General features: G+C 41.6%; 1 protein-coding gene across 1 annotated transcript in view; it reads left to right on the forward strand.

The window, feature by feature from the left end:
- Window positions 1-13,776, forward strand: part of PTPRG (protein tyrosine phosphatase receptor type G) — a 416,959-nt gene extending 403,183 nt beyond the window's left edge. The window contains exons 24-29 of the mRNA XM_059823043.1: window positions 572-648; window positions 1,077-1,205; window positions 3,530-3,676; window positions 4,489-4,631; window positions 7,760-7,895; window positions 8,632-13,776. Of these exons, the coding sequence (XP_059679026.1) occupies window positions 572-648; window positions 1,077-1,205; window positions 3,530-3,676; window positions 4,489-4,631; window positions 7,760-7,895; window positions 8,632-8,778 (779 nt within the window). The 3' untranslated portion in view covers window positions 8,779-13,776. The remainder of the gene's footprint in view (window positions 1-571; window positions 649-1,076; window positions 1,206-3,529; window positions 3,677-4,488; window positions 4,632-7,759; window positions 7,896-8,631) is intronic.
- Window positions 13,777-14,015: the final 239 nt, after the last annotated feature.

Here is a 14,015-nt window from a genome sequence, read left to right on the forward strand (position 1 = left end):
TTGGAGCCTGTCAGTTGGTTTGAGGATGTTGTTGAACCCAGCCCTCAAACACGGAGAAGTATAGATCTGCTGAAGAACACACACATGCTTCTGGGTGATTACCCGTTAGGGAAGGGGTTTGCCTCTGGAGGTTATCTCACCCTCCAGCTGGGAGGAGTGAGTGATGGTAGCGCTACGGAGTGGAAGGGAAAACAAAATAAATCAGCTGGGTTTGTGTGCTGCTGGAGACAAATGGAGAACTACAGTCAAGTATTACCTGAAATCCCATGTTATCACTGCATATACTGTTATTTGGTAATTCAGCCTGCTGTGAAAATCTTTGCTATAGTAAAATTTGATTCCTGAAATTACTTTGTCCTTGTGGGAATATTGTGCAACATTCTCTTTTATATCCTGTGTTAGCAGGCAATGCTTTAACGCTGTTAAAGTGCTGGCCTGCTCCTGTGGGAGATGGGAGCTGCACACTGTTTGGTTTGTTAACGTCTGAGAAATTCTTACTTTCTGCATTGTGCCATGACCAGACTTTGATCTTCTATTTTTTTTTCTTCTCTGTCTTTTTTTAATCTTATAGCTGAGCGTGCTAGAGTGGGCTTGGCACCGCTGCCTGGAATGAAAGGAACAGATTACATTAATGCCTCTTATATCATGGTGAGGAAGCCAACACCTAATTACAAAGTAAAATCAATTCTAAGGTGCTAAATACCAGATGCCTATAATTGTCTTAATTCTGTATGTAATGGCTGTGTATTAACAGATGAGATTTTAACACCTTCCCCATAATGTAAAGCTATTAACTGTGTTTTATTAAAGATTGTTGCCTAAAAAAATTAAATACAAGATGCATTTAGATGGAATGTGTATTTCCATGAGATACAGCCAAATAAATACTGGGACTTAAAGTAAATTAAAACAACAGGGAACCTGTAGAATGGAAATGGAGTTATAAAATTATAGTCTGTGTGAAAATATTGTGGAATAAAATGAAATAGGGTCATTATGTGTCCCCAAAGATGAAATGAATGCTTTAAAAGAATTGAAGGCAGTAAGTAACTGTGTGGTTTGTTTTGCTGCAAAAGGGATACTACAGGAGTAACGAGTTCATCATAACCCAACATCCGCTGCCACATACAACTAAAGACTTCTGGCGAATGATCTGGGACCACAACGCACAGATCATCGTCATGCTGCCGGACAACCAGAGCCTGGTGAGTTAAACGTGTCCCTCCCCGCGCTGTACCGCAGTCGCTTAGCCAAGCAGGGCACCAGCGTAGGGGCACTTGGTTACATCCTACGGCTGTTTTCTGGTTGAAAGCAAAAGCCCATTTTTGAGCCACCTTCTCAAGCTTTGCCATAAGCTTGCTACAAAAAGACAAGTTCCGAGATGTGGGGGGTGCTTTTTTGCTGTCCCCTTCTCCCCTCACCCCTGGGAAAGACATCCAGAGCTGGGTGGGCCACAGTGCTCACAGGCAGCACACCGGTGATGACGACCTCTGCCAAGGTCCTGAGGGCTGCGGGGCTGGTGGGATGCAAGGCACTGAGGTTACTGGCTGGCCAGGGCCATGGGTGAGGACTTTGAGAGGAGCAGAAATACGAAGCAGGGACAGTAAGATAGTCACAGTTTGCCTGGGAGCCTTAAGGCTCAGGCCATGCAAGACTACGGCTGTGGAAGGTTACAAATGCTATTTTTGATGAAAGTAAAAAGCAAACATGTATGTTAATTTAAGTGGAAATAATGAGACAGAGAGAGGAGGAGACACAGGTGAAGTGCTAATCACTACTTCCAGATTTACTAGCACGTCTCAAGAGGGTGCGTTGAAAGAGATTAAAACTAAACGGTTCGTTTTTTCATGCACGCATCACTGAGGTGAATAGACGATTGTAGCTGAGAGTGGGAGAGAAACCACGTTCATTACAGCAGGACAATAGCACTCATGAGGGGCTACTAAAGAGGCAGCAGTCGATACGCTTCCTGTGTGCGGCGCGATGAAAGGGATTGCAGGCACTGCAAGGCGAAGAGCATTCAGAGAAATCCGATCGAATCAGAAAGCACTAATGAAATGAAAGTGTGTCAGGTGGAAATGAAGAGGCTGATCTTGTCTTTACAAGTACATGAAATAGCTCTGCAGAGCAATTGTGATTAAAGGGTAAAGGAGGAATGCTGGACTTGGCCACATCCTTTGCAAGGATGCCTGGTCCCTGCTTTCACCTTCACTGTTCCCGGGGTGGAGGTGGCCAGCAGGTCAGAAGCATCCGTGCATTGGCTCAGTGTTCGGTGTGGGCTGTGGGCTGGCGAGGAGGGGTGGTACAGGACGGAGACTGTGTCAAGGTGCTGAACGCGTAATGCCAAAGGACGAGATGATAATGCACGTTACTGCTGCATGAGGGCCTGTCACTCGGTGGGACATGGCACTTCCCCGGCGTTCAGCAATATTGCACTGCTTGCTGGCGTCCCTGCACGCAGAGGGCAGAATTTTCGAAGCGCTCAGAGGACTTGGGACCCTAAGTCCAATTTTCAGAATAAAATTGAAGGCCCAAATGTCAACAGTATCTTGCACATCATGTGCATGAAGGCTCCAGGCCCACAAAAATACATCTGGCTCATGGCACAGCAGGATGAGTGGGTTCGTAGCTCTTGTTTTCTCATGAGTAAAGCAGAGGTTGTTCAGAGATGCAGGCGTGCAGTGCTGTGCATGCTGCCAGGGTAGCTTCTGTGCTTACGCTCCAGGGGCAGTAGACCCTTGAAGCCAGGAGGAGAAACAAGCTTTGCATGAATGTGGTTACAGAGCCTAATTTTCTTTCTCTACAGTGAATTAGGAAGGCACAGTTATTTTTTTAATAGTTTTGACAGTACGTGACCTACACCCTGTCAGTTAGGCTACTTCAGCACTGAGCTGCTTCTACCATTCATAGTCTCAATGAGATTTTACAGCGTCCCTTCAGTAGAGGAGTTTTACTGGAGAAATTGCGTTAAGCTAAGCCAGTGGTTTTTTCAAGGCTAAGAGTATTTGGGTTTCTTCCTTCCTCCTCGCTCCTCCCCTCACTCCTAAAAATTCAAGCCCTACACAAGTATCCATCAGTCTTCTACCTAGACCTGACCCACAGACACTGAGTTTTGGATTAGACCACAATAAACACAAGTTAAAAATAATAAGCAATTAATTTTTAAAGGTCAATGAGTTTTTTCTAAAGAGTATCTGACTGAATATCTGACTTTCATGCAAAACTGTGCAGGCAGGAGGTGACAAAGCCTGGGATACAATACAAAGGTTAAGTATGAGTGAGCCAGGATAACCATTTCCCTATGAAACCAATTAAAAAGCAGACGTTACCTGCTTTTGGACACACGAAGGAAGGATCCGCCAGGCTTACTGCCTACTGTAATAGTAAATCTGTTTTAGACAGAAATGTTTTTTAAGGGTCAGCTCCTGATCATCTCTATTTATCAAACCAATTTTTTGATCCAGTGGATTTTTCAGTCACACACAAGGTATCTGAAAAGCTGCAGTAGTGTGTTGTTTCATTCCTCCAGGCAGAAGATGAGTTTGTGTACTGGCCAAGTCGTGAGGAATCCATGAACTGTGAGGCCTTTACTGTGACCCTTATCAGCAAAGACAGACTGTGCCTCTCTAATGAAGAGCAAATTATCATCCATGACTTTATCCTTGAGGCTACCCAGGTAAAATAAACCTCCAAATGTGGGTCTTGGCTTTTCACCAAAATGTTATTTATGTCCTTTAAATATGGAAGAAGAAGAGTTCAGAAACAGTTTTGAAAAGGATTTACTTGTAAATGCATGTGCATGCATGTTGTTCACAGGGGAAGGGTATTCTTGTTGGCTCCTTCTCCCTCTCACGTCTTCTACTTCCAGGTAGATTCCTCTACGTAGTGAGACCGTAGTGTTACTTGTTTGTCTTATTTGAAAGTGAAGACATTGGTTTTTCATTCTGAAATCACCCAAGTAGATTGAAATATTCTTTGTGAAGTACACCAAGGTTTATTGTCCTATTTCTGCTTATAAAATTCAGCATATATAGTTTAATTGTTTGGGGGTCTCAACTAAGGGGTTTTACTTAAGCACATTTCTTTTGAGCTATAAACCTGCCTCTAGTTTGCTATTGGGATTGCAGCTGGATTTTGCTGCAAAACATTAGTTTGCAAGCCCTTTTAAATTTGAATTCCTTGGTTGCTCTTCTCTTGTTTGACTTCTGAGCTGTAAGAGCTCTAAGAGAAGGTTTATAGGGATCTAAGTCCTGAACTCAAATACAAAATCTTTTATCAGTTAAACATTTTGTTAAAAGTTGCATTATTTTAGGGTGTTCACTCTTACAGAGATGCTAGAGCTGTGTGTCTGCTGCCTTCTTTCTATATAAACTCTTTGGAAGAAGAAGGTATCTCTTCAGTTTGTAGTGAGGCTCTTCCCTCTTTCTACCTGGACTGGATAAATGTGAAACTAAAGCAGCTAATGCCCAGGCTGGTTTTTCATTGCAGGATGACTACGTTCTGGAAGTCCGCCACTTTCAGTGTCCTAAATGGCCAAACCCAGATGCTCCCATAAGCAGTACCTTTGAACTTATCAATGTAATCAAGGAAGAGGCCTTAACAAGGGATGGCCCCACCATAGTTCATGATGAGTATGTCATCTCTTTTCTCCCATTTATGTGCAGGTTGTACAAGGAGTTACTCAGCTGCAGGACACTTGTTAGGACTGATGTCCAATCTTGCACGGAGCAGATGGGGTTTAGTGGTCTAGGGAACAGGATCAGAGTATTTAAACTTCCAGGTATAAGTGTTCAGTTGGCATCTGAGGCCAAATACGTTTTGCTTAGTGTAGTTTTTGTGTTGGTCATAATCTTAGGTGGACTCGGGAAAGTGAGGCTGTGTTTGCTTTGTAAGCATTTTGGGTTCCTCTGCACCTGGAAGGATGTCAAACAAATCCTACAACCTGTTTCAGAACCCAGCAGAGCCCTGGTTTAGATAAGGCTCTAAGCAGCCTAATATGGGCTTACAGAAACCAGTTTCAAAACAGCCCTGAGCTCCTGTCTAACAGCTCAGGTTTAATGTGCTATGTAAGACAGAAGAAGCTCGGCTCAGCTGTGTCTCAGGATGAGCAGCAGAAGTATCTTGTGACAAAGGGTTTTCTGAGAGCAGATTTATTTTTCCTCCTTTTGCTTCCCCAAAAACACTCCAAGGGGCCCATATGGTGCCAAGTGGGAGGGAGGGAGCCCGCTAACACAGGGCCAGCATGCCCCAACACTTGTCTCTTTTGTAGTGCAGTGGTGAGCATTGTCTTGCCAGCTATGCTTGAATGCCCAATTATAAAGGGTGCTAAATATTGCATTGCATATCATTACTTTGCATACGTTACAGAGCTGCAAAATACCATTATAGTGAAGCTGGAGCCTGGGTCTAACAGGATTTTTTTGGAGGGACTCTTTCCCGGCGGGCAGAGCACTTCCTGGAGTCATTCTGCCCTCAAAATCCCAAGGAAGCCCAATTTCTGACACTGCTTGAGTTGCCCTTAGAGCGAACACCAAGCCAGCATAAAGGACTGCTATACCTGCAACCCCCCCGCGCTCGAGACCATCAGACCTTTTATCATTGCTACAAAACAGAGTTAGTGGGAAAGTCTTGGAAATCTTCACCTTTTGTGCAAAAACGTTATTACCGTACTCTGGTATTTCAGTGGTCAGGTCAGCCTTTGTGCTGGTGTGCGATCGCATGCTGGTATCTGCCATTGCTGAAAGAGCTTTCACTCCACATCAGTGTGTTGCTGCTGCAACAGGTTTTTCCCAACTGACTCCTGCAAATGGTGCCTTGGGCTGCAGCAAGTCGTTTTTCTCCCACCGTCTCCTGCCTTGCTAATGCACAGTGTAAGCTCTGTTGCCTTTTGCCAGCACTGATTAATTCCAGGCTAGTTTTAATATTCATGCTTTGGGTAGTCTGAAGTGAGGTTTTGCTACTCTTGCAGTATTTAAGATTATGTTTTACAAAATTAGAACCATTATTGATTTGGGCATTTCATGCTAGACCAAAAAAAAAAAAAAAAATCAAAATTGCGTTCCTAACAGTGCTGAGTCATTCTTTTTGTAAATTGCTTTTTTTGTTTATTTGTCATATTCAATGATTTTATTCTTATGCCTAATACATAATGTGGATTCTGCTTTTCATTGGAGCCTAAGCAAATGTAGCTGAAAATGAAAATTTCCCTTTACTACATGCAACAACTATATCACATAATCCACTAATAATTGCAACTGCAGATTAATTCCAAATATATGAATTTGCAGATGCTAAATGCATGTGGTATTTAGGAAGTACATGGTGGGATGAACTTCGTAACATTTCAACGAAGTTCAGAAATTCCAACTCGAGACAGTTGTCAAGAATTTTAAATATAACTGCCCATATGTAGGCAACTAGATAAAGATTTGTTGCATAATTTTCTGTGAGAAAAGCCTTCAGATTGTTGGGAGCTGGAGGTTATCAGCCCAAGCAAAAATGAGGCCATAGACCCTCAGAGGCGTTTAGTTGTGTCCCGTCAGGCACACGCACTGGCCACTTTGTCCCTTATCCCTGTAGATGATCAGTCACAGCCATCTATATGATTCTGCCTCTTCTTCTATAGACTTTTCATCACATATAGCAGATCTATTGTGATCCGATTTCTGTTTCCCATTTCTAGGCAAAATGAGTTTGCAAGAATCATATGAAATTAAGTCAGCATATGTCTCGATTTCCACAGGAATGTTGTACAAAATCCTAGTGGTAATCTTATGATTCCAGATGGCATTGCAGCACTTGCCTATTATTTGAGTTTTCATGTACAGCTCTCCAAATGGTTTACAGAGCAAGTCAGCACCAATGTCCCCTTTTACAGGTGGGGACATTTAGTCACAGACTTGCTGAAAGTCACAGAGCAGACCCATGGCACAGCCAGGACAGAATTTCAACAGAATTTCAGTTCCCTGAGTACTGGGAGAGCAGAGGACAGCTGAGGCTCCTCAGAAGCAGTTACGAGCCCCTGTTGCTTAGGCTCCTCTGTCCCACGCCCCACAACTGCACGCAAGATTCAAGCATACCCACCGATTTAGCAGCAGTAAGATTTCTACCTGACCAGTATCTCAAGGACACATTGAGTCACGCTCCTGACGAATAACCGTTGCTCGGGTTCTTATTAAATGACAGCACAGCTCAACTCTTCAGAATCCGTAATGTCTCTTGGGTGCCCAACTCGGGGATGTTGCATTTGGCCGATGAATCAGACCTAAGGAAGACTTTGAGATGTGCCCCATTTACTTGTGAGCACCTCATATCCGTGTTAGTTTTCTATAATTGTCAGATGTGGAGGAAGAGGCAAAGTCTCATTTCTTTCTAATCGTTTACGTTTTGCTTGAGCTCCCACTAATGAATTTAAAATACGCTCAGCTATAATGCAGATGCTTTCAGTACATGTGGCATGTGAGAACCGATTTCAGTGTTATAGTCTCCAGGCTGGGTATTTTGAAATGGCTCACGTTCTTCCGCTGATACCCTTCTTCGCATTGAATACTGCAGATTTCCTGAGATGACTGGTGTCCCATCACATCTCTTCTATAAATTAAAATGACTAAAAATTAGCCAGTATAAAACAAGCATTTAATAGATACAAAGACGAACTACAACTAAGTAATCAAATAAGACTGTATCAACATTTTAATGGCTCTGTGTTGGTGCCCAGGTGCATTTCTGAGTAACTTACCATTTTGGTGTGGTTTTCCAGGTATGGAGCTGTGTCAGCAGGAACGCTATGTGCCCTTACCACTCTGTCCCAGCAGCTGGAGAATGAAAATGCTGTCGATGTTTTCCAGGTGGCAAAGATGATAAATCTTATGCGGCCTGGAGTATTTACAGACATTGTAAGTCTTTAAATGGAATATAAATGGATAGCTTACAAGGTTTTCATCTGAGACCAAAAGCATGAACTAAAACACATATTCTGTATGTCATCAAGCCCTACTGTATCTGCTACCAAGCAGAATTTGCATTTGGGCTTTTTTTGTATAGTTGTCATTTTTTATAAACCTCAAACCCACCCTGTAAGTCTCTGATTTGCAGTTAAGCTTATTTCTCATACAGTTAGGGGGCCCCTGTGCAGGCAGCCCTAGCAGAGAAGGACCTTGCAGCCTGTTGTCACCCCCCTGCCAGCCCTGTAAGTTAAGCTCTGCTATTTAAACCTGGCACGTTGTGATGTGAAGGGGTGCAGCAGGGCAGGCAGAGCTGCAGGGAGATACAGCTTCAATAGAGGGGCTCTTCGCTCGGTGTGCGGCGAGAGCAGCATCCGTGTCTCGGTGCGCGTGGCTCTGCCGGTACGAGGGAACAGCCTGGGGCTGAGCTGTGGGCTCAGGTATTGTCCTGCCCTCCTGTAGTGTTTAATAATATATCAGGAATAATATAATCTACGCAAAACTGGAATTTTGGGTTGACAAGGTTAAACTAGATTAATAGAGGTAATTGCTCTCGTAAGTCTTTTTCTTTGCTCTATGTATGCTTCTAGTAATGAATATCCATGACCTTCCCTGGAAATGCCAAATTTAAGTGCCACTCGCTTATGTACACTAAAAGGATTGAAATAACTCGTCTTTTCTTTTCCAGGAACAGTACCAGTTTCTTTATAAGGCAATGCTAAGCTTGGTCAGCACTAAGGAAAATGGAAACGGTCCCATGACACTGGACAAAAATGGTGCTGTGATGGCCAGTGACGAATCTGATCCCGCAGAAAGCATGGAGTCTCTTGTCTAATTGGAAACCTGAAAAGGCACTTAATTTGTAGAACTTCTGAAGACTGAGCGAACTTTTTTGAGGCCTTTTTTGCCAGACTCTAGGTTATACAATAACCCAATTACTTTTTTACACTGATAAAAGTTTTGATATTTATTTTTTGCCATTTTATGTCTTAATGGTATCCTACTGAGCATTTGCACCTCTGTTTATTTCACACAGTGAAACGCAATTTTATCTAGTTTGCACTATATGATCAGTGTTACTGCCTATAATATTCTAATACAAGACAAGCCCTGATGTGACATTCCATGACAACAAACATACGCTTTTTCTGTTCTGTTTAAATGCAGTGAAGTTTTGCTAACTACAGTGACCCTCAAATCTTAAATCTTGAATGCTAGGCCAGATGGGTTCTTTCTGCGACAGATACTGTACCCCTTCATACCATATTTATTATTTTAATGATCATGTCACAGTTTTGCTAATGGTATTCTGCATTCCAGTGGAGTGGATGAGCAGTGTTCATCCTTTCTTGACAAAACGTGGCAGGTGATTATTAGCTACAGTGAAGGTGTAATAGCCTTGTGGAGCTGAAACAATTCTTTCTGTATTGTTTCAAATTGCTGTTTTGTACACTTCCAGGCCTAAGACTTGCTTCACATGGAATATATAAATTACATACAATATAATTATAAATTAGATGCAATTCCTATGTGGGACGCAGTGATAGCTTTTGAATTTACAATTTCAAAGTTCCCCCATGTATTCAGAAAAATGTCAATTTTAAACAGCCCTATGATGGGAAAGTATTTTGGTTTTATTCTCATCAGAGCCAAAACAGTGAGAAACCTACTACAACCCCAAATCAGACCTGTTTTCAGATATATTGAAGGTAGCAATATTTTACATTACTAAGCTATTCAATATTTTAAACACATTAATTTCCTTACTATTTCTTGAATATGACCTCACACCTAATGGTATGTTACATGATGACAGGCGTTTCTTAATTTCATAACTGTTAGATGCCATTTTTACAGGTGTGTAATTTTCATACTTTAGTGCTAAAACATAAAGTACTGATCCATATTTACTGGTGAAGCAAACTAATAAAAAAACTACCTATAAAGTTACATTCTCCCTCTTTTTTTTTTGCCAGACTAATTCTTTAGCACAAACCTAGCTTATTGTGTTTTCCCTCCCACACCAATAAAATGGTTTCCTCTAGATTACATAAATAACTGAATTATTGTTTGGAGCATTTAAGTATACATCCTCGCTGGCTCCCTTTTCCTTTGTATTTGGTCGCAATGCAACAAGGTCCATCCCTATTTAACAAAAGAAGTAAGCACATACTTAATTCTCCTGAAAATTAAAGCTAATTGTGTCCTTCATAGCTCAGCTGAGTAGGGAGGGGTTACTGAATCTGCCTTGAAAAGGAAATACGTCCTTTCAACCGTCCTGACATTTGGTATACAGTTAGAGGCACCATCCCTTATATATGGCATAAGTTTCTTTACTGTGAAATTTCAACTGCACAAAACACGCATTGTAATTTTTCAGGACTTGTCAGAATGTTACAGCGTATTTTTCATTTAAATGTAAACCTATTAATTTCTGCCAGTCCAGTCTTGCTGAAATATAGACATTTGGCAAGGCAAACCCCACTTCTTTTGTTGGAGGGGAGGGCAGGGAGGAAGCTTAGCTAAGAGGAAGGTTCTGTGCATTTTCACACGCAAGGAAGCTGAAAGCGAACTGCTTAAAATTGTATTGAGAGTAGGTACTGTCGGTGAGAACCTCACGAGGTGCAAGCTGGTACGGCCGCACTGAGCAGAGGAGCTATGCAAACTGGTATGTGCTAACATCTGGCCTTTTATTTTTAATAAGGGAAAGGTTTCCTAGTACGGATACACTTGATTAATTCAACACCAAAGTATTTAAGAATTCATCAGCAACTTTTGACATAGTTACCTTTTACTTCTCAGTTTGTCGAATCCCTCCGTACAAGTGATCCAAATAACTGCTAATGCTGAACAGTATAATATATCCGTGGTTTCAGTAAGGAAATCCCATGTCCAGCACCGGCTAGTCCAAATAAAAAATGTGCAAAATATTTCAAAAGACTGCTTTGTAGTTTGCATCCCCTTTGCACTGGGACAACCCAGCACCAAGGTGGGAGTCGGTTCGTGTCTGGTAGGAGTTAAGACTGGCTCCCCAGTCGCTACAGCCCAGTAACAAGAATTAAGTAAATTTTCAAGTACTGTTGCCTGCAAGGGCTGGAAGGTTTTGCTGAGTGGTCTGCTGGCCAGCGTGCATCCGCACTAGAGGCTGGGGAGCCCCTCCTTGCACCCCCAGTACTGATCCTGGCCCCAGGCAATTCCGGCTGGTAGCACAAAGGGACTCTGATGAGTTGGATCCGTTCAATCGGGAGTATTTAAGTTCCTGGGGAGGTGTAGGGAGAAGTTAAGAATTCAAACCCTGACAAGAGCTAAGTGACACAAAGATTACTGCAGGCATCAAGAGGGCTGGATTTGTTCAGTACTTTCAGCTGATTACTTTTCATTTCACTGGCATGATGGAAGATAACTGTGGCTCGTGACACACTGCCTGAATATCCTTGGTTTAATCCCTCGCCTTCTCACAAGTTTTAAAAATCAGTAAAAGAAGGCTGTGGGGGTTGAACTTTGGTAGATGCTTTGGAAATCCATGCATTTGCACTGGCATTTTCCAACACCTGAAATACTTGCTTGGGGTTTAATCCATGGGGAAATAATTTACACTGATGTTCTAGTTGAGTTCTCCATGGATTTTTTCTTAGGGGGGCTCAAGCTGTGTGTTAAGTGCTGTGCTGACGGTCAGATAGCCAGTAGATGGTAGTGATGCATTAGGCGTGAAGTGGATAAAGCTAGGAATTGCTTGTGAAGGTCAGGATTAAGAGTGCCTAAGAGCCAAATCTATCGTACTGTAAGCAACTGTGGTTCTGCTCTCTTACATGGATTTGCACCTCCTTCCCTGGGACTGAGCAAGACTGGCGGAAGGAGCGAGTGTGCGTTCAGAGATCCGCACGCGTAGAGCTCTGCCGAGATGCTCTCGTGAGTCTCTCTGGCCAAAGTCCCACCCCGCATTGCAACCTTGCTTTTGCCACACCAAACCCCCCCCCACACTGTAACCACTTCTTGGCATTCGGTCGGGACGGCTTTCAAGCATCAAAAGTTGCCAGACAATGCGCAAGCCTGCAAATTAAAGAACCCGAGTATATCCCATAGCTATAAAATGTGGTCCTCAGCACCAGCCCTGAGAAATAAGGGGATAAAGGACTGAAGTACACATGCATATGTGTGTCTACGTTTAGAAAACATTATTTCTCCATGTCTTGCATGTGTACTGTGCCCGCAGACCGTGTGAAAGACATAAAAGACTTCTGTGTATCGAGCCCATAAGAGCAGCCAAGCTTTCCAAGAAGGAATGCTTGGGAAGCTGCTGTGTCATCTTCACATCTAAAATGGGTGAGTCTCAGCCGAAAGCCCCATCCTACAAACACTCCTGTACGTGAACTTGGCATCGGTAGGCAGGTCTGGGAGAGGCAGTAGGACTGCTCGGGCACGCAGGCTAAGCACCGGTTCTTCTGCAGGACCAAGGTCTAAAGAACACTAATTTTAAACAGGATTTGTCCTTAGTATTTCACAGGGTCTGTTTCCAAATATGAATTTAGGAACAGGAAAAAAAAAATCCCAAACTCTTAAACTACTTCTTGTGTGTGACTCTTTCTGTACTGTGGGTCTGTTCTAGGTTAGTGGAATCATTTACAGGATCTGCAAAATTTCAGTTGTTTTTCCAGTTTCTGACTGCTTGAATTGCTTGAACCCAGAGTGATGCATTGGAACATTAGGAGACGAATCTTTATGACACAGCACAACTGCCTTCTTATTAATCTTTTTTTAAGCTGATATATTTTATTTAAAAGCTAAAAAATATAGATATCGATTCTACCAAAGATACATATTACTAATTCTCAGCAAAACAAAACCAACTTAATTAAAAAAAAAAGTTACAATGTAGTTGTCTTAAAGATTTAGCAGTCTTTCTCAAATTCATGTCTTTTGACATCAGATCTTGTGTTCTGAAGTTTATGTTCAAATGGTGCCAGTGAATTTTTATATGAAGGGAAAATGCCTATTTGTTAATCCACTGCATTGCTTTTCTTGTTTTTCTTTTTCTTTTTTTTTTTTTACAGATGCAATTCAACTCTTACTGTTACCCCTTTGCTCTTCTTCTCTTTGTTGCCATTCTAACAATGTGAACTACATTGGCTTTACTTATCAAAGGAGAAGGAATGCAAAAATAAAGAAAGAAAAGGAACTGTAATGAAGAGATTTGGCCTCTACTTTGTCTTAGCTGTTAAACTGTTTTTAGTGTTTTTGTTAACTATTTGCAAAGGGAAGCATTTTCTACAGAGGATAATTAATTTCAAGAAAAAAGTCTTGAGTTTTAAGAATAAACATGTCTCCAAAAGAGGAGATAGTCAATTTTATACAATGTCACAACTCTCCAACATTTGGGGTAGTGACTCTTTTTGTTTTGTTAAAACATTTGAAACTAGCAAGCAGCCATTGTTTCTAAAGACCGAAGCATTCATGTGTACTCCTATTTTCTTTTCCTTCATTTTTAAAATAGCAAAGTCATTAAAACTGTAAATATTTTGTTGCTTGGATAAGCATCTTCTGGGAACTTTGTATCTATGGTATATAATCATAGAATTTTATATTTTCATATAAAGCTAATTTTTTTCTAGTTTCACCTCCTTCCTAGTTCTGTGGTGGCTATGTGAATACATACCTTCTGTGTATCGAGGTAGTGAGACACCATCATCACACTCCAAAAAAGATTTCCACACATGTCATTTCTTTGGGGCAGTGATTGTGAAAGTTGGATTTTTTTTTTTGATTCCATTGTCAGTGTGTGCAATAGGAATTAGACTTAGCCAGTCACTGGATACGTTTGTCTCATTGATCCATTCAGAAAAAAAAAAAAATGTGGTGTTTGGTTTGGGGAGAGGGTGGGAGGGAGTATTTTGAGGGAGATTTTTTGTTCGTTTTGGTTTGGTTTTTGTTTGGGGGTTTTTTGTAACTTGAAGAATCTTCTTTTTGTTATGTTAAACTATATCAAATCATTCTATTATAGTGTTATTTAATATGTAAATTGTATTGCTATACATAAAATAAAGTATGGTTTTTGATGTATTTACAGACTTCTTC

Source organism: Gavia stellata, chromosome 12 (genome assembly GCF_030936135.1).
Source record: "Gavia stellata isolate bGavSte3 chromosome 12, bGavSte3.hap2, whole genome shotgun sequence".
Taxonomy (NCBI): domain Eukaryota; kingdom Metazoa; phylum Chordata; class Aves; order Gaviiformes; family Gaviidae; genus Gavia; species Gavia stellata.